The sequence below is a fragment of the Girardinichthys multiradiatus genome, chromosome 21 (genome assembly GCF_021462225.1).
Source record: "Girardinichthys multiradiatus isolate DD_20200921_A chromosome 21, DD_fGirMul_XY1, whole genome shotgun sequence".
Lineage (NCBI taxonomy): Eukaryota > Metazoa > Chordata > Actinopteri > Cyprinodontiformes > Goodeidae > Girardinichthys > Girardinichthys multiradiatus.
This window is the reverse complement of record NC_061813.1, coordinates 41476150-41502441: the sequence shown is the minus strand read 5'-3', so window position 1 is coordinate 41502441 and position 26292 is coordinate 41476150. Positions and strand designations below refer to the sequence as shown.

Below are 26292 nucleotides of genomic sequence, written 5' to 3'. Positions count from 1 at the left end.
CCTCCAAGTCTCCGCCCACTGAACCGTCAGTGGATGAGCTGCTCCTGTTGGGTTGGCACACTAATACATCACTTGTTTTGTTGGTTCTGCAGTTGAAGGTGGTGGCTATTGATGGAGACCTCAGTGTGGTCCATCAGGACAGTGTACAGTTTGACTCTGAGCTGCCTGAGTTCAGGTAATACCCAAATACCAGTTTTATCCTGAAAGGGAAGGAAGCTTTTATTTTGAAATATGTTTTTATTAAGGACTCAGGGAGGAGTTCATATCCATGCTGATAAACTGACTGTCACATCACCAGTTCTCATGTGGGTCAAGGTGAGATGTTCGCAGATGGTTTAACTTGATCTGTCAGTCGACCCACGAAGGGTTTTGTCTTCTGATTGGCTGTCTAATCTGTCCATCATCAGGCTCTGGACCTGCTGTTGGACAAGATGAAGAGAGCTAGCTTCACCTTCTCCCAGGTCAAAGCGTTGTCAGGCAGCGGACAGGTGAGATTTGGTTACTAAAACACAATCTGAAGAATTGGACCAGAAGCATAATAAAGTCAGAAGTTTGGACCGGGTTCAAGTGTTCTTTTTCAGAACAGGTCAAGAGCTTTTTTTTTCTGACCAAAATGTTCCTCCTCAGCAACATGGGAGTGTGTTCTGGAAGAAAGGAGCTGCTCAGACTCTGGCCCAGCTGGACCCGGGTCAACACCTGTCCCAGCAGCTGCAGGTGCGTATGTCTGCAGGGACATGTGTGTGTTTGTGTGTACCTGCTGACTCAGGTGTGATTGTGTGTCCTCAGGATAGCTTCTCAGTTCAGGACAGTCCAGTGTGGATGGACTCCAGCAGTAGTCAACAATGCCAGGACTTGGAGAAGGCAGCAGGGGGCGCTATGAGACTGGCGGAGATCACTGGCTCCAGGGCCTATGAGGTCTGACTGAACACCTGGCTGAACACCTGGCCATTGGTCTCTCTATGTCCACCTTCTCTGTCTGTGACATCTCATTAAAGCTCATTTAAAGAACCAGTCCATGTTTTTCTGCAGCGCTTCACAGGAAACCAGATCTCCAAACTTCAGCAGATCCGAGCAGACCTTTTCCAACAAACTGAGGTCAGAGCTACACCTGCAGGCCCCGTCCCTTTAGGTGTTGTCTCACATATCTATCACCAACATGTTTCTGTGTGTCTGCTTTTAGAGGATCTCATTGGTCAGCAGCTTTGCAGCCTCTCTCTTCCTTGGTGGTTACGCTGCCATCGACTACAGCGATGGTATGTTTTGGTCTCTGATCAGCTGATTAATCAACTTACCGATCAATCAGCTGGTTAACAAACTAATTTACTTATTGGTTAATCAGGTTCTGGGATGAATCTGTTGGACATCCAGGCCAGAAGCTGGTCTCAAATCTGTCTGGAAGCAACAGCTCCTAACCTGGATCAACTGCTAGGAGCTCCACTTCCATCTGCCTCTGTACTGGTAACTGTTTTTTTCTGGTCTGTGACGATCATGGTTGGTGCTGGTTTCCACTTGTCCTAACTGGACCTGACTGGTCCTGCTTGGTGTTTCAGGGTCCTGTCTCCTCATACTTTGTTCATCGGTATGGTTTCTCTGAGAGCTGCAGGGTGGTGGCGTTTACTGGAGATAATCCAGGTGGGAAATTTTTAAATGATTTAAAAACATCATTAAACATTAAAACATCCTACAGAAAAGTGCAGTAAAACAGCAGCTCCCTCTCTGAACACTAGATGGTGTTGTCCCTCCGACTCTTGTTTAATTAGACCAGATCAGACTAAAACTATAAAATCTATTTATAAAAAATAGTAGTTTGCAAATTAAAATGATTTTAGTCTTTATTTTACGAAACATTGATATGAATAAAATAAATAAAACTTAAAAATTGAAATATTACACTTAATATGAAAATATTTAAATCAATAGAGAAAGGAAATAAGGTTAAATTAAATTTTATTTCAATATAACTAAATGGAAATAAAAAAAAGAAACATTAGACCATTAGATTATTGAAAGATATAATCAATAAAAACATTCAAAAACTAAAAGTTTTCAAACTGAATCCTAAATTAAAATGGTCTTGTAAAAGACTGCTGAAGAAAGTCTAGATGTAGTGGAATGGTGTTAACCTCAGGTTGTGTTCCTTGAGGTGGTGTCTGGGTTAATCACCATGCTGGAACTTCAGGTCATGTTCCTGAGGTGGTGTCTGGGTTAATCACCATGCTGGAACTTCAGGTCGTGTTCCTGAGGTGGTGTCTGGGTTAATCACCATGCTGGAACTTCAGGTCGTGTTCCTGAGGTGGTGTCTGGGTTAATCACCATGCAGGAACTTCAGGTCGTGTTCCTGAGGTGGTGTCTGGGTTAATCACCATGCAGGAACGTCAGGTCATGTTCCTGAGGTGGTGTCTGGGTTGATCACCATGCAGGAACCAGCAGATCAGAGCGTCGTGTTAAACTGTTTGTGTGTCTCCTCCTCAGCATCCCTGGCAGGAATGAGGCTCCATCAGGGAGACGTTGCTGTGAGTCCACTCTGTCCTTCAGATCTTTACTGTTCTCAGGATCAGGTGCTCGTGTTTCAGTTTTTCTGAGTCTGAGTCTGTTTCCAGGTCAGCTTGGGGACTAGTGACACGGTGTTCCTGTGGCTCCAGGAGCCGCGGCCTGCCCTTGAGGGCCATATCTTCTGCAACCCTGTGGAGCTGCAGGCGTACATGGCCCTGCTGTGGTACAAACACACCTAACAGACTGGTTCTGAAGTTAACCTGCTGGTTGAAGCTGGTGATCTTCAGTTGATCCTGCAAAGCCCACCTGAAGCTGCTGATGTTGTCTGTGTTTTTCCATCACAACTGCCGCTGATTCCTGATGAACAGATTCTCTTTAATTCTTTAACATCAAGTCTTGTTGTACAAAGCTTCCTGTTTGTTTCATTTTCAGCTTCAAGAACGGATCACTGACCAGAGAACGGATCAGGAACCAGTGTGCTGCAGGATCCTGGGAAGATTTCTCTGATGCTTTGAGGGAGACGGCGATTGGAAACAACAGGAACATTGGTGGACTCTCTTCACTTCTGTCCTCTGGCGTTTAACCTTCCTTTATTTATCCTTCCATTGTCCCCTGTCCTCTCTGATGGTGACTTTTCTCCTCCAGGCTTTTATTTTGATATCATGGAGATCACTCCTCCTGCTGTTGGTGTTCATCGCTTCGACCCAAACGACTGTGAGGTCAGTTCATGATGTTCCTCTGGAGCTGAGATGTCCTTCCTGTCTCTGTCTCTCACCTTGCCTCCCCCTATCTCTCCTTTCTCCTGGCTGCACAGGTGTCCGGGTGGAGTCCTGAGGTGGAAGTCAGGGCTCTGGTTGAGGGTCAGTTTCTGTCCCGCAGGCTCCACGCAGAGAGACTCGGATACTCCATCAGTAAGATGGTTTTTTGTCTTATGTCTCCACTGGTTGCTGGGTTGCAGTCACCTTAATGTCTCCTGGTGATCGGCTATAAAAGCAGGAAGTTCCTGATGTCTGAGCCAAAGTCAGTGGAGATTCATTCAGAACCACATTTGATCGCCAGACAGAGCTCAGACTGCAGGAGAACCCAGAACCAGCTGTTTTAATGCAGCAACCCAGCTGCAGAAAGCTTTCTCTCTCTCTGTGTTTTAGTTCCAGGAACCAGAGTTTTGGCCACTGGAGGAGCTTCTGCCAACAAGCAGATCCTGCAGGTCAGTTTTAGATGTCCTACAGAATCTCCTGTAGAACATCTACAGGAGATGTTCTACAGGAGATTCTGTTCATCATCCGGTTACAGCGAATCTAAATGAACTCTGATTTGTTCTGGTTACATTAAAGGCAGGATGTGATCCAAATATTTGATCTTCCTCACAGTCTAATTGATCATGTGAACAATAACCGTGTTTGGATCGGGTGGTTCTGTGCTGGATGGAATCACAGAGAAGCAGCTGAGTGACTCTGAGGTTCTGTCATGTTCAGGTTCTGTCTGACGTGTTCAACGCTCCGGTTTACACCATCGACCTGTCCAACTCGGCCTGCTTAGGCTCCGCCTACCGAGCTCTGCATGGTAATCATAGTAATAATACTACAGATACTACAACAAATACTGCTTATACCACAGTTGATACTACTGATACTACAGCAGATACAACTGATACTACAGCAGATACAACTGATACTACAGCAGATACAACAGCAGATACAAGTGATACTAGAGCAGATACTACTGACACTACAGCAGATACTACAGCAGATACTACCGATACTACAGCAGATACTCCCAATACTACAGCAGATACTACCAATACTACAGCAGATACTACAGCAGATACTACCAATACTACAGCAGATACTACTGACACTACAGCAGATACTACTGATACTACAGCACATACTACAGCAGATAATACTGATACAATAGCAGATACTACTGATACTACAGCAGATACTACTGATACAACAGCAGATACTACTGATACTAGAGCAGATACTACTGATACTACAGCTGATACTACAGCAGATACTACTGATACAACAGCGGATACTACTGATACTAGAGCAGATACTACTGATACTACAGCAGATACTACCAATACTACAGCAGATACAACTGATACTAGAGCAGATACTACTGATACTACAGCAGATACTACTGATACAACAGCAGATACTACTGATACTAGAGCAGATACTACTGATACTACAGCTGATACTACAGCAGATACTACTGATACAACAGCAGATACAACTGATACTAGAGCAGATACTACTGATACTACAGCAGATACAACAGCAGATACTACTGATACTACAGCAGATACAACAGCAGATACTACTGATACGAGAGCAGATACTACTGAGACTACAGCAGATACTACCAATACTACAGCAGATACTACCAATACTACAGCAGATACTACCAATACTACAGCAGATACTACTGATACAACAGCAGATACTACTGATACTAGAGCAGATACTACTGATACTACAGCTGATACTACAGCAGATACTACTGATACTAGAGCAGATACTATTGATACTACAGCAGATACTACTGAGACTACAGCAGATACTACCAATACTACAGCAGATACAACTGATACTAGAGCAGATACTACTGATACTACAGCAGATACTTCCAATACTACACCAGATACTACTGATACTACGGCAGATACTACTGATACTACAGCTGATACTACATCGGATACTACTGATACTACAGCAGATACTACTGATACTACAGCAGATAATACTGATACAACAGCAGATACTACTGATACTACGGCAGATACTACTGATACTACAGCTGATACTACAGCAGATACTACTGATACTACAGCAGATACAACAGCAGATACTACTGATACTAGAGCAGGTACTACTGAGACTACAGCAGATACTACCAATACTACAGCAGATACAACAGCAGATACTACTGATACTAGAGCAGATACTATTGATACTACAGCAGATACTACTGAGACTACAGCAGATACTACCAATACTACAGCAGATACAACTGATACTAGAGCAGATACTACTGATACTACAGCAGATACTTCCAATACTACACCAGATACTACTGATACTACGGCAGATACTACTGATACTACAGTGGATACTACTGATACTACAGCAGATACTACTGATACTACAGCAGATAATACTGATACAACAGCAGATACTACTGATACTAGAGCAGATACTACCGATACTACAGCAGATACTACTGATACTACAGCAGATACTACCAATACTACAGCAGATACAACTGATACTAGAGCAGATACTACTGATACTACAGCAGATACAACAGCAGATACTACTGATACTAGAGCAGGCACTACTGAGACTACAGCAGATACTACCAATACTACAGCAGATACTACCAATACTACAGCAGATACAACAGCAGATACTACTGATACTAGAGCAGATACTATTGATACTACAGCAGATACTACTGAGACTACAGCAGATACTACCAATACTACAGCAGATACAACTGATACTAGAGCAGATACTACTGATACTACAGCAGATACTTCCAATACTACACCAGATACTACGGATACTATGGCAGATACTACTGATACTACAGCGGATACTACAGCGGATACTACTGATACTACAGCAGATACTACTGATACTACAGCAGATACAACAGCAGATACTACTGATACTACAGCAGATACTACTGATACTACAGCAGATACTACAGCAGATACTACTGATACTACAGCAGATACTACTGATACAACAGCAGATACTACCAATACTACAGCAGATACTACTGATAGTACAGCAGATACTACAGCAGATACTACTGATACTACACACGCACGGAGCACAGAGAATGTCCAGACCGCTGTTCATGGAGCTCCAGGAGCTCTGATCAGATCATGGCTCGGGGTATTTCATACGACAACGTAGCTGATCCCTGGTCAGCTGGGTCCAAACCAAGACAAGTTAGAACCAACTTAGTAAAACAGCTGCTTTAGCTATTAGTTCTAATCATTTCTTTCTGTATTTAGCAGGGGTGTGTTTTATCGCTAAGGTGGAGCTGGGAATGACTACTGATTAAATATTTGATTAGTATTTCAGCAGGAGACTGTGGCTCATTCTCGGGTCCAGAGCAAGGAACTAGAAAACAGAGAAGACACTAAGGCAAAGAATTTTCCACAGAACATATGAAGACGAGAGTAAATCTGATCCCCATAGTGTCCTCCTGGCTGAGAGATGGCAGCAGGAGGCAGTTTGCTCTCCACAATGTGGTCCAGTCTGAGTTGATTTCTCCAGAAGCTCAGCTTTACACCTGATGATGTTCTTCTATATAGTTCTAATTTAAAATTTGAGCAGCTGCCCTTTAAAGCTTTCTGCATGTCACTGATTGATATTAATGCTGGGAGCTGCAGGCCCACTACTCTGGGTTCTGGTTGTGATGGATGAGAGTGTCTCTGACAGCACATTTCTAGAAACTCAGGAACTTTGTCTTAATCCTTAGAAGATGAAAAGCAGCAGTCTTGGTAGCTAGCTTAACACCACAGCAATGACACCCTTTGTCTCCATGTCCACCTACTTACTCTAACTCTTTCCTCTGATTGCTTGTTTGCAGGTTTAGTGGCAGAATCTGGAATCTCCTTCCTAGATGTGGTGAAGAAAGCTCCAGAACCTCAGCTGGTCTGCACCCCCAACCTTGCAGCACAGCAGGTATGCTTCTGGTTTTTGGTGCGAATCTGTCCTCTCCCTCCTTTACTGCTGGAATCATCACTCCTGAGGTGCTGGAGTGGTGTTTGTCTGGGTGGAGATGATATGCAGACCTTTTGGCCTCAGAGAGTCAATGAGAATGAACTGTGTGTATTAAATGTACTTTAGCTGCTGCTGTTCTTCAGCTATGAAAACATCTCCAGACTGAGATAGTCAGGGACAGAAGCTGCAGGAGAAACGGCAGAGTGAGGCGGTCGGGAATCAAATTGAATTGTGTGAATGCTGTAAACTGGTTCTCAGCTGAAACCTGAGAGGACCTGAAGTCCACGGCAGTAACCTTGCCAAATACAAGCAAAGCTGTCAGCTGAACAACTCACGTAGAAAAACTTTAAGCTAAAATGGCTTAACAAGCTGAAGGCAACGCAGGAACCTTTGTTGAAGAGTAAAAAACAAAAAAAACAAGGCAGAACTGGCAGCAGCTGCTTTGTCTGATCCCTGGTTAACACAGGTGTTAACCAGTCTGATCACTCATCAGTTGGACTTTAAACCAGAATCAGCAGGGAGGTTAGTTTAATGCTATTTTACCTGTGCCTCGGCTTCCCTGAGAATTACCTGCAGCATCAGCTCATGGGGCGGAGCTTCAGGTAAAGCTTGTCTCTGTGAGTCAGCTGATTGGTTCTGACCTCACACAAGCAGGTGATGGGTTCTTCTTCTCTTCTAGGTGTACGACCAGATGTTAAAGCGCTTTCCACAGCTGGAGGAAAGGGTCCTGCAAAAGACTTACGCCTGAGACTCAGCCGCCCAATCAGGACAGCCGATGAATCATGATGCAGAGTGTTTGCGTCGAGTGTTTATTCTACACCTAAAGGTTACAATGGTGACAGTTTCTGTTCTCTGATTGGCTGGGAGGAGCTTCTGACCCGACAGAAAACTTTGTGGACCCTGAAACGGATCAGTCTGACGTTCTGAAGCCTCCAGAGGGAAACATAAATCAACTAATTTGTGTCACTTCTTTTAAAAAAATAAAATCAGATTTAAATTCAGATAAAACATCAGATCCATATTTAGATGTTCTCGACCCGGTTCTTTTAAATTATTAACCAGATGTTTAGAGCGAACCCATCCTCTATGGGAAAACAGACTCCTAAAATGTGAAGAACCATCAGAACCAGCTTAGACCTTCAGCTCTGCTGTGAAACCTCCAGCAGGTAGGAAAACTGTGTCCGGTTGCCTTCAGATGTTCTGTCTGTGCAGAACAGAACCAATCATCAGACAGACCAGCGAGGGAATAAAAAACCGAACAAGGATCTAAAGCTGAACATCTGAGCCGGTCTGGTCCAGATGTCCAACCTCCAATGGTTCCAGATGTCCTTGTGTTCCTTTTGTAGCCTCAGTGGAGATGAGGTTGTTTCATGCTGATCTTCTAGAGCTTCAGGAGCATCAGTCTTGAGAGGTTCTCTAGTTATTTCATCTTTTTCACCTTTCAGTTTGAAGACCAGGATGCCGATGAGTTTTATTTTGGCGAGCTCGGGTCCATGTTTCCTGTGGCAGCAGATTCTGTCTCAGAAATGAAGGAAAACTGCAGATGGACAGCAGGAAGGTCTTCAGGTGGAAACATGGTTACACAGTGCAATTATTTTCAGGTGGTTTTTAATGCAGAACATCTGAAGGTGCATTAACTTTACTTTACTGTGGGTTTCAGCATGCTCAGATGATCTGAAGGTGTCTGGTTCCTGATCCAGAGCAGGCTGTGATCAGAGAAGATTACGATTATCTGGAGAAGTTTAAAATACATTTGGTCCAACCTGAAGCTCTCTGCTCTCACGAGGTCCTCTTTCATTTAAATTTACTGGATGTTGACGAGTTTCCTGAAATTCAGGTTTTATCATTTTTCTGATTCAGTTTTAAGATAAACTGAAATCAAATAAATAATAAGTTTTATAATAGAAGCACACAGACCTGCAGGCTGGAGGCTCGGCTCTGATCCAGATGAAACTCCTTAAGAGAAAGAAGCAGAATAAAATGTCTGTGCAAGGATGAAACGGATCTTCATCACATTCATCAGGAAATGTTTCCAAGTGATTCCAGAACCAAACAACAAGCAATAAAAACAGAATGAAATGTAGAAATTTGTGTATAAAAACATTGATTTCTTTCAACATGACATTCTTCTGTCTCATGGAGATTAAACCGGGTTTTTAAGAGCTATCTTCAAAAGTTGTCAGAGAAAGAAATTCCTAGAAAGCCCAAAAAGAGCCAAGAATTACTACTTTTTAATATTTCAAAGCATCTCTTAACTCTCGGTTCAGGAGGAGTTTCTCTTCATTCTCTCAGAACCTTCGTTCCTGACCCAACAAACCTGATCTTCTGACTTCCATCTGCTGGTTTGATCCTGCTGCTGGAAGTCTCTCCATGAATCCAGCACCATAACCTGGATTGGATCTGGACCAGGATGCTCTGATGAACTGAAGCAGCCTGGCTTGAGTCCAGCTCTGTTCTGATTTACCTTCTCTAGGAGCTTCAGCTGCTGGTTTTGAATCAGCTTCAGTATTTATCTGCATATTTTCTTTTTCATCTATTCCTCCTCAGAACGGGTAAGAAACTGATCCCAGGAGGACAGAGATGTTTCCTGCTGAGGGTTTTATTACCTGCATCACCTTGAAAACCAGAAGCTAATAAGAAAAAAATCCCAAAGAAAGGAACAAAAGTTCAAAAATAAAAGCAACAAAATAGAAACAACTGAACTGTGTAAATGATCCATTAATTCTGTATTTTCTAATTGGGGTTTTATTTTTAATACAACTTCTATCTCCATAATAAAGAATCTGAATGTTGAAGAACATCCAGATAGTCTGGACAGAAGATCAGTCTGGTTAGTTCCAAAGTGACTCCAGATTCAGGTATCAGCTCAAACCTGAACAATGGCCTGTAAGTGACCTGTAACTGACTTGTAGCTGACCTGTAACTGACTTGTAGCTGACTTGTAACTGACCTGTAACTGACTTGTAGCTGACCTGTAACTGACTTGTAGCTGACCTGTAACTGACCTGTAACTGACCTGTAACTGACTTGTAACTGACCTGTAACTGACCTGTAACTGACTTGTAGCTGACCTGTAACTGACTTGTAGCTGACTTGTAGCTGACCTGTAACTGACTTGTAGCTGACCTGTAACTGACTTGTAGCTGACTTGTAACTGACCTGTAACTGACTTGTAGCTGACCTGTAACTGACTTGTAGCTGACCTGTAGCTGACCTGTAACTGACTTGTAACTGACCTGTAACTGACTTGTAGCTGACCTGTAACTGACTTGTAGCTGACCTGTAACTGACTTGTAGCTGACTTGTAACTGACCTGTAACTGACTTGTAGCTGACCTGTAACTGACTTGTAGCTGACCTGTAACTGACTTGTAGCTGACCTGTAACTGACTTGTAGCTGACCTGTAACTGACCTGTAACTGACTTGTAGCTGACTTGTAACTGACCTGTAACTGACTTGTAGCTGACTTGTAACTGACCTGTAACTGACTTGTAGCTGACTTGTAGCTGACCTGTAACTGACTTGTAGCTGACCTGTAACTGACTTGTAGCTGACTTGTAACTGACCTGTAACTGACTTGTAGCTGACCTGTAACTGACCTGTAACTGACTTGTAGCTGACCTGTAACTGACTTGTAGCTGACCTGTAACTGACCTGTAACTGACTTGTAGCTGACCTGTAACTGACTTGTAGCTGACCTGTAACTGACCTGTAACTGACTTGTAGCTGACCTGTAACTGACTTGTAGCTGACCTGTAACTGACCTGTAACTGACTTGTAGCTGACCTGTAACTGACTTGTAGCTGACCTGTAACTGACTTGTAGCTGACCTGTAACTGACTTGTAGCTGACCTGTAACTGACCTGTAGCTGACCTGTAACTGACTTGTAGCTGACCTGTAACTGACCTGTAGCTGACCTGTAACTGACTTGTAGCTGACCTGTAACTGACCTGTAACTGACTTGTAGCTGATCTGTAACTGACTTGTAGCTGACCTGTAACTGACTTGTAGCTGACTTGTAGCTGACCTTTAACTGACTTGTAGCTGACCTGTAACTGACCTGTAACTGACTTGTAGCTGACCTGTAACTGACCTGTAACTGACTTGTAGCTGACCTGTAACTGACCTGTAACTGACTTGTAGCTGACCTGTAACTGACCTGTAACTGACTTGTAGCTGACCTGTAACTGACTTGTAGCTGACCTGTAACTGACTTGTAGCTGACCTGTAACTGACCTGTAACTGACTTGTAGCTGACCTGTAACTGACCTGTAACTGACTTGTAGCTGACCTGTAACTGACCTGTAACTGACTTGTAGCTGACCTGTAACTGACCTGTAACTGACCTTAGGATTGAATAAAGAGTAATGAAGATGTTTAAGCTCCAGATTTCTGATTATTATTCTGCTGCTGCTGATTAATAAAAACCCGTGGAGGACCAATGAGGAGGTCAGGCTGCCCAGCAGGTTCAGACAGAACATTCCTGCTGTTTATTTATGGTCGTGCAACGTGTGTGTGTGTGTGTGTGTGTGTTCAGACATGTTGCTGCCCATGTCTCAGCATTCTTGCATCAGCATTGATTTCAGAAGAGCATCACCGAGCTCCTTCCTGCCTGAGTTTGTGTACGTTCAGCTGCTGGAGGAGAAACCGGAGACAACTTTTATGTTCCACCATCTCCAGGTTCTACTGCTGAACTTCCTGTTCAGGTTAAAATTTGATAAATAGTTCCTCCATCACTTGTGAGCAGCAGAGGCAACAACTGGGTTGTGTTTGCAGCTCCTGAAAGGTGATGAAACTCTGTGGAAGGCTGGAGATCAGGTTGAACTTCTCTGCTCTTCTTCATCCTTCTGCATTCAGAGAGCCTGATGTTCTCTGAAATGTAGCTCTTTCTTTTCAGACTCATAAACTGGACCTGGGTTCTGACTTCTCTCTGCTGTACTGAGTGCAGAAACAAGTTTAATCCGAAATGCTCTGATCCGAACACCACAGTCTGCTTTAACGACACAGTGTTCGGTTCTGGATCAGAGATGCTAAAAGCCTCTAAAGGTCCAGTTTCCAAACTAAAACAGAGCAGCAGGAGACCATTAGGATACTTCCAGGCGCCCCAGAGACCTGGACAGAACCATCTTGGACCTGTCTCCTCTGGTCTGGACCTTCCTTTTCTCTACTCTGCAGGAGCCATTTTTGGACTCAGTTCAGCCTCTTTGTTTAGAAACGATTAAATCACCACGAACGCACAACTTCCGGGTAATACTATCAGAATAAAAGCGTTTGAGCTATGTGGAGACAGCGACCCTAAAGGAACATTCAGGGTTGGGCATGCTACTTTAAAAAAGTAATTAGTTCAAGTTACTTGCCCCAAAACGTAACTGAGTTACTACATTATAAAAGTAATAAATTACCAGGGAAACTGTTGCGTTGCTTTTTTAAGTTTAAATATCTCTACAAACTTAGATGTTTTTCTAAGGTTTAACAAGCCAGTTGCAGAAAGTGGAATTACATAGAAAGTACTTACACAGAACTTTTAGTATTTACTTCACATGAATTTGACCTCTAGGACAATAAAGTAATGTCTGTACTTCCACCTTGAAAAATCTTCCTCCAGACTCGCTGTTGTAGCAGTTTAGAGCTGGGCTGCATGTACGTTTTCAGATAAACTGAACACAGCCTCTGATTGGCTTACCATGAAACCTTACTCTACCTTAGCCAATCATCATCACTTATCGTTTCTCCCGTGTTTTCATTGTTGACCAATGAAAACACAGCTCCATGCTTTAGTTTAGGACGCGGTAACTAACGGTAACGATGTACTTAGTTGAATTACTCGTAACTGGAAAAAGTATCACCAGGTACATCACACATTTTTAGATGAAGATAAATGTGACTTAGGATCAACATGAAACCAGTATGATCTGATGTCTTACTGGGTAGATTAATGTCCAGCACCATTGATTGGTGACTGGTGAATCCAGCGGAACTGGTTCGGGCTCAGCAGCAGGAGGATCTTCAGTGGAAGGTGAGATTTCCTTCACATCTACAATGAACAGCAGGAGGCCATCAGACTCAAAGCAGAACCTGTCCAGAAAGCTTGATGTTAGGAGAAGAAGGCTCGGTTCTCCTCGTCAGAATTAAATCACCTTGAACTAATTCACAACCAGAGAAGAACCTAAAAGATTCCAGGAGATTTATGGGTTCGGGTGGACATCCTGTAAGATTTGATGTTTCAGGCTTCTCCTCTTCGTGTTTCCAAAGCTTCAGAGCTCAGAACATTCCAGCAGGGGGTGAATCTTTGCTCCTCTGACTCCTCTGTGTTGAGGGTTTATTCTGAAAGAGGAAGCAGGTGTTACGGAGGAGGTCTGTGGAACTTGACTCCTCCTCCTCCTCCTCCTGCTTGTCCCCAGCAGACCCCCCCAGAGAGGCAGAGAGGACGAGGCAGCGGACCGAGTAGCACCGAGGTCCGGATAGAGCAGCGCTGGGTCAGCGGGCAGAGTGTGACTGACCCGGGTTGAGGAGACCGGAACCGGCTGGGACCTTCAAGGAGACATCAGGGAGGGTCTGTGGAGGTCTGGACGCTGGAGGCTGGATTATTGCACTCTCCTCTGATCTCCACAGTCAGTTCAGGAGGACACACTGCTGTCCGGGAACCCGGGATCCGGGGCCTGGCTGAGGGTCCAGTCAGCGCGCACGGTGCGCGTCCCGGAGGAGGAGGATCCAGAGGACATCAGGAGTGAAGCTGAAGGAGCCGCAGAGAGCGCTGCCTCCACCTGAAGCGGACACTATGAGGGTGCTGCTGCTGCTGCAGGGGGCTCTGTGTGCAGGTGAGTGTCTGATCCGAGGCTACTAGAAGGTGGTGGTGAGCAGGGAGCCGCTCCGCTGCAGGAGCATGGAGGAGCATGGAGGACCATAGAGGACCATGGAGGAGGTGCTGGATATCAAGCGCAGGATCCTGCTGCTGATGGAGTGGAGCGGCAGGTTCCTGGAGCTTTCAACGGGCTTTACAGGAGGAATGAAGGGTCTGAAAGAAAACTCAGTCTGGACCCATGAAACCATCACACACACTCTGTGGTCATGTCCCACATCCAGGTGGACCCCACAGTGGCAGGAATCCAGTCCGGTTGGACTCACATTCAAGGTGGAGTTCCGAGTCTGCTCGGGTCAGCGCGTGTCAGATGCCCTTTTAGTTGTATGCGCGTGCACGTCCCATTGTCTGCTGTTACGATCGATAATTGATCAGTATGGCGCGCGCCCTATGCTCCTTTTACGCTTTTCTCTGCTCGTGCACGGCCGACAGACGTGCACGAGCATCTTACTACGAGCAGTTGTGCATGAATGAAGCGTCACGTGGTCTTCTAGTGGCGTGTCAGAGAGAAGTCATGGGCTCGTGCCTACATCAGATCGTCTGTTAGTCTAGTGCGCAGGCGCCACATTTCCTCAGATACACCTGTACTCAGATATAATCACGTGTTTATGTCTACGCACCTGTAATGTGGGGACGCAGGTGAGCGTGCAGGTTTTCTGTGAAAAGTTGATCAGCTGAGACTTCACCAGGTTCTGCCAGGTTCTGTTCATTGTGAGCTGAACCCTCTTCTAATCAGAGTCTCATTCGGACTGTTTCTGGAATAAAGTGGCAGCAGCTGGACTTTCAGCTCAGACTAACTGGAGTAAAACTAAAGAATGAACTGATTTTCAGCTTAGAAAACAGTTCACTGCAGCGATAAAGAGAACAAATAAACTCATTTTCACCATATTTAGAAACATAAATGCAGCGTTGATTGTGTCCCTCATGGAACCAAGCATTGAAAATAGTTTGAACAGCAACCGTTGAGAGTGTTTGTTGCTTGCAAACATCCGTTCATATTTCTCATTATTACATCAGTAACAGTAAAGCATCCAGATAAAATGCTGTGATTATATGAAATATTCAGATAAAATGTCTGGAGCAGAATTTAGTTAGATTTGTTCATTATTTTCTGTTTGAGATTTATTTTCTGGTTCTGGTTCCGTCTTCAGCTCAGATTTAAACACCTGAGAGATGAAAAGCTGCAGTTTCCTGATAAACATGAGGTGATTTGTTCTGTTAGATTCTGGTTCAGTCCAACCTCCAGATACGTGGCACCGAGGTCAGTCCAGACAGCTTCAGGTGAACTCGGTAACGTTGTTGTTGGGTCCAGGTACTCTGGCTTCCTCCTCCTCCTCCACTCCTTCTGGATGGACGGACGGACAAACCTTTAGGCGTGTTTCTGCTTCAACACTTCTAAGTTAAAGAATGTGGTCAGGAGCTGAAGGAGCTGAAGTTGGACTGAAGTGGAGAAGCTTCTTCTGAGGAGGAAAATATCTGTAAGTTTAATTGGAGCAGTGGGTCATCATGCACCTTCAGCCAATCAATAACACCAAGAAGGTGTTATAGAAGTACATGAAGCCCGTTGAGATACAGGGGAGAATCAAACTGTCACTCAGGATGTTATGAAGACCTTAAACTGAAGTCACATCTCACAGTATTATGGGATGGCTCTGTTGTCCGGGTTCCCTTGGTGATAATGCTTTATAAGCTGCATCTTAATATTCTTAATGATCCGTGCAGATCCAAACATGAAATCTGTTTGGGTTCAGTAGCTTCTTCATGTGGCCTTCAGGGTGTGTGCAGGACCCACAGGTCCAGGTGGTTCTGTAGGTAATGAAGCTGATTCTGAGGCTCAGAAGTTTCCAGATGTTGAAGAAACTCAGAGTTTAATAATCACACAACCAGTTCTGAAAGCTGCCTCAGATTCTGTTCTTCAGAGTCCGATCTACCGGAAGTAACAAAAATTACGCTGTGAACGCGATGGATGGCAGTGAATTAAAACAGGCAACATTAAATTTAATTACCTTAATATTTATAACATTATAACATAATATACATAATATTTACCATGTTATCATTTTAATGACCTCCAAATTCATGGATTCTAGTTTTCACACAGGCGATATTAATCAGATGTTGGTTTTTACGGCACTCAATTTTACCAGGTTCAGTATTTCACACCTTCAATTCATTTCAAGTAAGTTTGTTCCTTTAACCCTTCATATTCCTGAAGCTGCAGGAGTGAGACCACAGCTGAAGCCCAATCATCCTCTCACGGAGTCAAAGCGAGCACAGGAACCAGGAGAGAGAAGATGTTTCTCCTGGATCTTCTGGTAAAACAGCTGCAGGAAACACCTGGACAAGGTTCTGATTCAGCCTGCATACTGACTAACTTCACAGGTTAATCAAAGAAAAAGGCTCTCAGCACTGAGCCCTGAGGGACCCCATGTCTATAATATTTAGAATAACATAGAAAATAATAGTTTGCAGTAAATCCAGGAAGGACACACCTGTTCTAAAACAAATGTTCAGCAAAGATGTTTGGTTAAAGAAAAGTTTATTGTGGAGGTTTTCTATAATAACTGAACCAGGAGAGAAACTTTCCTCAACCCTAACTGTTACTGCTGGACCCACACAACCCTGCATGGATTAAAAGGCTGCAGAAGATGGATGGATGGATAACCTTCAAAGTTCCAGAGGTCTTCTGTGTTTTTCTTTGGTTCTGGTTTGGCTTCTTAAACTGAATAAGCTCTGGACATCCACACGTTCACATGTTGATTTAGCAGTTTTGGAGGAAAATGAACATCATTTTGTGGGTTTTGCAAGATTTCTTGGATCAGGATGTTTGGGTTCAGGGTCTAGGATTTGTTGTAGCTTTTTGTTTTAGGACCCAGCATTAGATGAATTCTACAATCCAGGACGTGTTGGAGTTTAGTGATCTCCGGTTGCTCCGGAGCAGCAGGAGGAGGTGATCTTTGTCTGCAGTTTATGAGCTGAAAGGGGAGACAGAGGGGCTGTAAAATGAGGGGGAGGGGATGAAGAAGAGTCACTGAAGAAGAAGATGCAGGAGGAAGACGCTGAACTAAATCCATTTTATCTGCTTGTAACATGGATCCATCAGTACAGAACTTCCTGGTTTTCTATTGTGATAAATATTTTGAGTGTTTTTATTTCCTGAAGGTGTTTTTTTTAACTTCAGAAATGAAACTAATTCCAGAGAATGTAAGGACCAGCAGGAAAACCAGGGATTGCACCAGGAAACGTTCCCATTTCCAGCCTTTTTCCAGTTTTCATTAGAAAAATCAGTCATTTCTAATTCCTTGCTGTGATGCTGACAGAATCAGAGGGTGAATCTTCTCGAGTCTGTCTGCTGCGCCAGTATTGATGCGGTACCAGGGTACGTTGAGGTCCAGGAGGGAGTGACCTTTTGATAGAACATGTTTAAAATAAGATTCATGGAGTAAAAACCAACAGAGGTGGATTTTCTACAGTTTTCTAATTAAGAGTAAATGTTTTCAAACTAAAGAAAAGCTGAAAATGTCCTCATTAAAACCAGCAGATATTCAGTGATCTGAATATCTGCCCCGACCCAGTCTCTGCTCAGGTGGATCCAGGTGTTGGAAATGATCGCTGTGAAGCCTGCATCATGGAGCTGTCAACATTTCATCTGTTTCTGATAAATAAGATGAAATGATCTTAGAGATGTAGATGTGGAAAGTTCTCTGCTCTGCAGCTCCAACCAAACATTATAAACTGCAGCCAGGAGCTGATGGGGGAACATTTAAAGGCTGACTTCACTAAAATATCTTTACAGCGTTCAGCTGAACACAGGTTGATCCGTGGATTCTCCTGAAACCGTCCTGGTTTATATTGTTAACAAGATTCCTGCTTCGTTGATGTTTGGGACTTTACCTGCACAGCTAAAGTTTAGGAGATAGACACCTTTTATGTGGGCGTGGCCTGTCCCCTCCAATCAGAATCCTCCGTCCTGCAGTAGAAGGCTGCATGCTGGTCTACATTGTGTTTCAGCGCTGTAAATATGCTGCCTGCTGGGGCGTGGGGGTCTCGGTGACAACGTGACACCCTGTGTGTGTGTGTGAGTGTGTGTTGGATCCTGACCCACTGAGCTGGGTTAGGGGTGAAGTTGTCTCTGTCACAAACTCGGCAGCTAAGTGCTCGTGTTCGATGGTGCACACTCACCTGTGGCAGTTTGGAGCTCAGGTGGTTTTGGGTTCCATCATGTTGATGTTCAGTCTTAGGTAGACATCAGCTGGTTCTGGGAGGTGGAGATTCTTTTCAATTAAAAGCTGAATGATTTTCCAGAGTTTTCTTGAGATGCACCACCAGGTGGGAGCATCCCTGAATGTTCTGGATAGTTCAATCCTTCATAATTATTGTTTGAAGGGTTGTACCTTGGTGCTTGAAAGGAGTAAAGCTCCGTCTGGTTGCAAGTCGGGAAACCAGTCTGCTGTTAGCTTCAGCAGCCCATAACTCTTTATTTCTCTTCATTTGAAGAAACGTGTTCACAAGTAAATGTGTAAAAGTTCTGCTTTTTCTCGTTCCATCATTCCTGGACCTGACAAGATTTGGGTTTTAACCTTTGTTCAGATGGTCCACAAACGGAAAGCTCTGTCTGGAGAACAAGTGATAAACAGGAGGGGATGACTTTTGGATCTGCGGTTGGATGAACATCAGATTCTCTGAAGAAGTTTCAGTTTAAGTGTCATGAGAAGGAGGCTGAAGATCTCCAGTGAGGGAAGCTGCTAAAACCCAGAAAGACCAGAGAGATTCGCAGGAACCAGGAGGATCTCCGGAGGTTCTGAGAGGAACATTGAGGATGTTTAATCATAACTCTTGATGGTCTGAGACTTTTTAAAATATGTGCAGCTTGTCTCAGGATGTCTTCGTCTTTTTGTCTGTACAGGTTAAAGATGTTTAAAGTTTTAACGCCTCATATTGTTCATCCTCCTTGCCTGAGTTGCTTTTGTTGCAGCAGAGGTCGGAGGTCAGATCTTTTGTTGCAGCTGTCAGGGCAGATGCTGATTGATGGCTCTAATGGAGGTTGTGTGTGTTTGGATGAACCTATTTGCTTTAACTGCGACTCCATCTGCTCCTCCTGCAGCTCTTATCTCAGCAGAGAGGAGGAAGGCTTCAGAGAGGGTTGGAGAAGGGGGTTTCTGGGACGGGACGCCCCAAAATATTCACAGTTTTTTACTGGAACTGCTTCTGTAATCTGAGATATTTGATTTATTTTAATACAAATTCATCTCTGTCAGGGTTTGACGACTTCTGCTAATTAAAACAATTTTTGTTATCATTTAAATATTGCTCTCTGAAGGCTCAGAACTTCCCCTTCCTCTTGAAACGGGCCTTTGGACTTTGGCTGTATATTCTAATTGCTTCAGCTTTTTAATATCTGTTTTTATGAAGTTTTTAGTCAAATCCTGCCTTTTCCTGCCTAAAGCTGATGACATGACCCATGATTTCTGGACCTAAATGTGGAGACATGTCCTCTTTCAAATAAATGTCCAGAAGAACTTGGCCAAGACGTCTCAGAAGCATGAAAATGTATCAGATCAGGTTTTCCAAGAACTTCTCGATGGATCATTGTTTTGACTTTGTTTCATGTTTTGACAGTAAAATCTGTCAGTGCTCATCAATATAATCTTGGGTTTCTTCAGTTTAAATTCCTTTTTACAATCAGTTTTCTCCTTTTACCTCCAAAGATCTGACTTCTTCTGATTTCTGAGACGTTTTTTTATTTATTTATATTTTCATCTGATGCTTCCAGTTCACTCGCTGTTCTCTTTGCTTCCTTTTCTTCATCTTGAAGAGCTTCCATCCTCATGCTTGACATTTAAGCTCTAACGCCTCCTCAGGGTTTAAGCTGCTTTACAGGACATCAACCTATTAAAAGGTTTTGGTTACAAGTGACAGATTAATATGTCAAACTCATGTTAAAATTCAATCTACTCTTCATTCTGACAGGCAAACACTTCATCAGTCAGATTCTTTGATCAAAAGCTGCTGGAAACAAACATGTTTTTAGTCCTGATTTAAAGAACCAACAGTTTCTGAACATCTCAGGTTTTCAGGCAGTTTGTTGCACATCTGAAGAGCATAGAAACTAAATGCTGCCTTACCCTGTTCTGGTTCTGGGAATACTGAGTTAGCAGGTCTGTTGTGCAACAATAGGTTTAGCTTTTAGAAACTATTAATAATTATAATTAATAATGAACAATTATTAACAAAATAATGAATAAAGTTAGAACATTGAATTTTTAGTCCGACTAGCCAATCAGAGCACCACCTGATCAGGAATCATCAGCCAAACAACTTTCAGTCCATCAGGTATTGTCCTGGTTATCCTGGCCCAATATGGTGGTATTACAGAACAATAGAAGGAAGAGGAGATACGAGCTCTGATGTTCTGGAGCAGAAAGCTCTGCACACAAAAACAGAATAAACAGCTTCTGTCCAATATATAAGAATTTATTAACAGAATAATCCAAGTGAAATATTTCATCCAACAAACTCGTAGACTAGAAACACTCAGCTACACTCAGTAAAAATGAAAGAATAAGGAGATCTAATAAACGACAAAAAGAGAATAAAGAAATAAATCATCTGCAATGACTCAGTTTGCCAAAGAGACTTGATAAGAAAACGCATCTTTAAGGACGGTGCTGCTGAAACCTTTAACCAGATTTACTCTTCTACCTCCACTTTGCCCTGTAACACTGTAGATGAGCTGGTAGATAACTTTCATTCTAAAATCTCAGACATCATTGATTCAATTGCTCCAATTAAAGTGAAAGTTGTTTCTGGGAAGAAAATGTCTCCATGGAGAAGTGCTCCACCAGTCAGAAGTGAAAAAAAAGGGTTAGGGTGTGTTTCAACAGTTAAACAACTTCCTAACAACGACCAACTACTTCGATGTCTTCCAGTCAGGCTTCCTGCTCACCACAGTACAGAGACTGCTCTTGTCAAGGTGTTCAATGACATCCGTATAAATGCAGACTGTGGAAGAACCACGGTGCTGGTATTATTGGACCTTAGTGCAGCATTCAACACTGTTGATCACTCCATTTTATTAGAGCGCCTGGAAAACTGGGTCGGCCTTTCTGGTACAGCACTCAACTGGTTTAAATCCTACTTGAAGGACAGGGACTTTTTTGTGTCAGTAGGTAACTTTACATCAGAGACCACAAAGATCACATGTGGCGTTCCCCAAGGGTCCATCTTAGGGTCCCTCCTATTCAATATCTACATGCTCCTCCTAACTCAGATTTTAATAAACAACAACGTAAGTTATCACAACTATACAGACGACACACAGCTATACGTTACGATGTCACCAGGTGACTATGAACCCATTCAAGCGCTGGGTAAATGCTTAGAAGAAATCAATGCATGGATGGGCCTACATTTTCTTCAGCTGAATCAAAACAAAACTGAAGTAATAATCTTTGGACCAAAGGAAGAGCATTTAAAAGTTAGCACACAGCTTCAGTTAATACAGCTAGAAACCACCAGTCAGGCTGGAAACCTGGGTGTAGTGATGGACTCAGACTTGAACCTTCAGAGGAACATAAAGACAGTAACAAGGTCGTCCTTCTATCATCTAAAGAACATCTACAGGATTAAAGGACTAATGTCTCAGCAGGACCTTGAAAAACTAATTCATGCGTTCATCTTTAGTAGAATTGATTACTGCAACGGTGTCTTCACAGGTCTGCCTAAAAAGTGGATCAGACAGCTGCAGTTGATCCAGAACGCTGCTGCCCGCGTCCTCACTAGAACTAAGACAGTGGAGCACATCGGCCCGGTTCTAAAGTCCCTACACTGGCTCCCTGTAGCTCAGAGAATAGACTTTAAAAGACCTCTCAGGTCTTCTGGCTCAAATCTACTCTGCAGAACCAGAACCAGAACCAAACATGGAGAAGCAGCTTTTAGTTCTTATGCTCCACTAATCTGGAATAAACTCCCAGAAAACTGTAAAAGCGCTGAAACCCTAAATTGCTTTAAATCAAGATTAAAAACTTATTTGTTTAGAGTGGCCTTTGACTGGGCCATTTAGGCATGATTAGTTGCATTTTCAGTTCAGTTTTCCTTTCATTTTCTTGTCCATCATTCTATTCTCTTTATTTTATTTTACTTTTTTAAATTACCTCTGTTTGATTTTATCATTTGATTTGTTTTTCTGTGTCTGTATCTGTGTTTATTTGCTTTGTAATTGTATGTACAGCGCTTTGAGTGTCTCGTTGCTGAAAGGCGCTATATTAATAACCTTACCTTACCTTACCTTAACTTTAGAACACAACCCAAAACAAACTAGCATTAACAAGGTTTAGAGGCCTGTTAGCACTCAGACAATTAAACACCACGAAGAAAACACAATGAATTAAAACAATATTTAAGCTGTTTGATCCTAAACAAATGTTCTCTGCCCAGACACAACCTCTTACATGAACCACTGTGCATTCTGGGATTTAAAGTTTTTACCAGTCTCTTTTGTTTGTATAGTTCAGATGTTCTTCTCCATCCATGGCCGGGCCCAACATATCTACATGGTTCCTACCAATTCAATTCAATTCAGCTTATTTATATAGCGCCAATTCACAACACATGTCGTCTCAAGGTTCTTCACAACAGTCAGGTTCATACATTCCAATTAATCCTAATCATTGAACAGTTCAGTCAGATTCAGTTATTTATTCAAATTGGATAAAAAGTTTTTCTATCTAAGGAAACCCAGCAGATTGCATCCAGTCAGTGACTTGCAGCATTCACTCCTCCTGGATGAGCATGTAGAGACAGTGGACAGTCACTGGTGTTGACTTTGCAGCAATCCCTCATACTGAGCATGCATGTAGCGACAGTGGAGAGGAAAAACTCCCTTTTAACAGGAAGAAACCTCCAGCAGAACCAGAACCAGGCTCAGTGTGAGCGGCCATCTGCCACGACCGACTGGAGGTTAGAGAGAACAGAGCAGAGACACAAAGAGAACAAAGAAGCACTGATCCAGGAGTACTTTCTATGGGAAGGAAAAGTAAATGTTAATGGATGTAGCTCCTTTAGTCGTTTCATCTAGAAAGAAAGAACAGATCAACTCTGAGCCAGTTTTCAAGGTTAGAGTCTGAAAGAGAGAACATAGAGTTAGTTACAGTAGAAGCTCAGTCAGTAGCCATGTCTAGGAGAGAGAAAGGGTTAAACACTAAAAGACAGGGCCATGTGGATCATCTGTAGAAGGTGAGCATTAAGTTGTTAACAGCAGCAGCTTGGACGATGCCCCTCTCCAGAAAGGTGTCACAGGTAGACACAGAGCCAGGCCAGGTGTAGCTTCTAGGAAGAGAAAAGAGAGAACAAAGTTAAAAACTGAAATAACAGCAAATAATGCAAAACTGGAGAGTAGTATGAGAATGTAGCGAAGAGGGTGAAAGTGGTCATTATGTCCTCCAGCAGCCTAAGCCTATAGCAGCATAACTACAGAGATAGTTTCAGTTCAGATTATTTAGTTAAACGGCGCTTATTTACAACAATGTCGTCTCAAGGAACCCCACAAAGGGTCCCACTGATGGTCATTGTTATACTAAAAACCACAAGGATTGGGATACCTCTCTCTGTCAGACTGATTATAACCATTGGAAAAGAGAAGGGGTCATACAGGTAGCAGAAATGGAGGGTGTGTTTGCACCTCAACCATAACTGAGCCGGTTTAGGCTAAACCTGACTCCACCTTACTCCAACCAACAGGGAGGGAGGAAGACGGAGGTAAAAAATAAGGAAGATAGCTCAGGATAAACTAAGCCACTCTAACTATAAGCTTTATCAAAAAGGAAAGTTTTAAGCCTAACCTTAAAAGTAGACAGGGTGTCTGCCTCACGGACTAAAACTGGGAGCTGGTTCCACAGGAGAGGAGCCTGATAACTAAAGGATCTGCCTCCCATTCTACTTCTAGAGACTCTAGGAACCACCAGTAAACCTGCAGTCTGAGAACAAAGTGCCCTGTTAGCTTTTTTAAGAGAATATTATGGTCGACTGGATCAAATGCAGCACTGAGATCTAACAGAACCAGAACAGACACAAGTCCATTATCTGAGGCCATAAGAATATCATTAGTGACTTTCAGCAGAGCTGTTTCAGTGCTATGATGAGCTCTGAAACCTGACTGAAACTCTTCAAACAGGTCATTGCTGTATAAATGTTCACACATTTGACAAATTTTGCTAACAGTTAGGTTTAGGACTAAGGTGTGAATTGAGTTTAGGTTAAGGTTAGTGTTAGGCATGCACTGGTAATGGTTAGGTTTAGGGTTATTGTCAGGGTTAGGGCATAGAAAGGGTTGAAAATGACTGAAAATGACTGAAAATCAATGGAAGTCAACACACATATAGAAAAACAAGAGAGTGTGTGTATGTGTGTGTGTATGTGTGTGTGTATGTGTATGTGTGTGTATGTGTGTGTATGTGTGTGTGTGTGTGTGTGTGTGTGTGTGTGATCATGTTAATGCTGTAGTGTGACTGGGAGCAGTGTTCCCAGGGTCTCCTCCTCCCATCTCTTGTTCACAGAAACAATCGGCAGCAGATGCATCTCTGACTCTGTCGCTGTGTGTGTGTGTGTGTGTGTGTGAACGACCTCTGACCCCTGACTCTGCACCCCACAAAGCCTCCTGATTACTGGTGTTTTGCATCAGAAACACATTTGTTTGACTGGCGGCTCCATGAGTGTTCTGACGACACACAGAGGTCAGAGGTTACGCACTGGTGCACATATGTAGCTCACACATGTTAATGTGTCTGACCTTAAAGCCTTTCTCACACTCTGGTAGCAGTTCTGCAGCTGTCTGAGGTCATCATGTGACAACCGGGCCAATCCAGACATCCAACAGAACCTCCTTCCATGGCAGTCTTTAACATCATTGCTGCAGTTCCTACTCAGCTCTCTGAAAGTCAGGTTGAGGTCTGGACTTTGATTGGACCACTGCAGCAACTTGATTCTCTTTGTTTTCAGCCATTTTGTTATAGATCATCTGCTGTGTTTGGGATCGTTGTTCTGTTGATGACCCAGTTTGGTAAAAGCTTCAGCTGTTGGATAGGTGGACTCATATTAGACTCCAGAATACTTTGGTATGAAGAGAGTTGGTTTAATCACTGCAAAACAAGCCCACATCATCAGCCCTCCACCACCGTGCCTGACTGCTGTGAACTGTGGTCAAACATCTCTACTTTGGTCTCCTCTGTTCCTCAGGTCCTGTGCTTCATTCAGCTGCAGCTTTGTAAAATGAAGGTGAGATTTTCCACCTCAGATCAGATGAACCCATTCCTCCCTCTGGCTGCAGATGTATAGAGTCCAGATTTATGTCCAGCATCTCCTTCAGAGCTCCTCCTCCAATAGAAACAATGTCCTGGGAACACTGGGATCAGCTGTAGAACCGCCCTGGCTGCGATTGGATCAGAGCTGCAGCTTTAACCTTTAAGTCATAGGTTCTGAAAAGGTTTTGTTTCTGAATAAAGCTGGCCTGATGGATGATGCGATGCAGCATGTGTCAGCTGTTCTCCTGCAGGTCATCCATTCAGACCCAGGACCCGTTAACAAGCTTGCTGTGTTGGTTCCCACAGGCTGAGCTCTGGGTCACTGAATGGGTCTGCAGGGCCTCATAGAGAAAATGTTCTGGTTGTCTCAGTTCTGGACTCTGTTTTCCTGTGGTCCAATCTTTCTGGGGTAACAGGTGAGTCTTGAAAGCTGGTGTTTTGGAATTTTCCACAAGTCAGGTGGATCAGTGTGGATCGAAGGCTTCACTCTCTCATGATCTGCGAACAGGAACCAGTGTGTCCAACAAACCTCACTGCTGGTCTTCTCACTCACTTCTTCTCTTTCCACTCCTACAAGTAGAAGGATTATAAAAATTATGGAATATTTGGGAAATAAAGGAATGAAAGGCTTCATTCCTTTATTTTGAAGCTTCCTGCTTCTCTTCAGCTTATCTGAAGAAATCAGCTTCTGCCATGATGCTGCCACTCTGTGGCTGCCTGTGGTACTGCATCATTCACGTTTCGTTAAAAAGTGTGTTTCTCCTCCTGATGTCTCGCTGTATTGATGATTATTTGCTGTATGTTAAAATGTGAAACTATAACCTTGAGTTCAGGAAGATATTTTAGATCTTTTATATTTTTCACATCAGTTTAGTTCAATAGAAACCATGA

The 26292-nt window shown here is 43.2% G+C and overlaps 2 protein-coding genes across 5 annotated transcripts in view; both read left to right on the top strand.

Annotated features, from left to right (window-relative positions):
- Positions 1-8245, top strand: part of xylb (xylulokinase homolog (H. influenzae)) — a 10870-nt gene extending 2625 nt beyond the window's left edge. Inside the window, exons 2-19 of one of the 3 annotated variants that reach the window (XM_047349638.1) lie at positions 93-175; positions 246-315; positions 408-488; positions 628-714; positions 787-915; positions 1030-1095; positions 1181-1253; positions 1340-1458; positions 1551-1632; positions 2473-2513; positions 2601-2716; positions 2926-3041; positions 3139-3212; positions 3308-3404; positions 3642-3700; positions 3969-4056; positions 7111-7205; positions 7924-8245. In XM_047349638.1, coding sequence (XP_047205594.1) covers positions 93-175; positions 246-315; positions 408-488; positions 628-714; positions 787-915; positions 1030-1095; positions 1181-1253; positions 1340-1458; positions 1551-1632; positions 2473-2513; positions 2601-2716; positions 2926-3041; positions 3139-3212; positions 3308-3404; positions 3642-3700; positions 3969-4056; positions 7111-7205; positions 7924-7992 — 1545 coding nt within the window. In that variant the 3' untranslated portion in view covers positions 7993-8245. Of the gene's footprint in view, positions 1-88; positions 176-245; positions 316-407; positions 489-627; positions 715-786; positions 916-1029; positions 1096-1180; positions 1254-1339; positions 1459-1550; positions 1633-2472; positions 2514-2600; positions 2717-2925; positions 3042-3138; positions 3213-3307; positions 3405-3641; positions 3701-3968; positions 4057-7110; positions 7206-7923 lie in introns of those variants that run through there. The other 2 variants (XM_047349639.1, XR_007035727.1) reach the window with 2 other exon arrangements.
- Positions 8246-13068: 4823 nt separating this feature from the next.
- The window catches only part of LOC124857980 (activin receptor type-2B-like), a 35520-nt gene continuing 22296 nt past the window's right edge, over positions 13069-26292 (top strand). Inside the window, exon 1 of one of the 2 annotated variants that reach the window (XM_047349641.1) lies at positions 13069-14063. In XM_047349641.1, coding sequence (XP_047205597.1) covers positions 14024-14063 — 40 coding nt within the window. In that variant the 5' untranslated portion in view covers positions 13069-14023. The remainder of the gene's footprint in view (positions 14064-26292) is intronic. The other variant, XM_047349640.1, reaches the window with a different exon arrangement.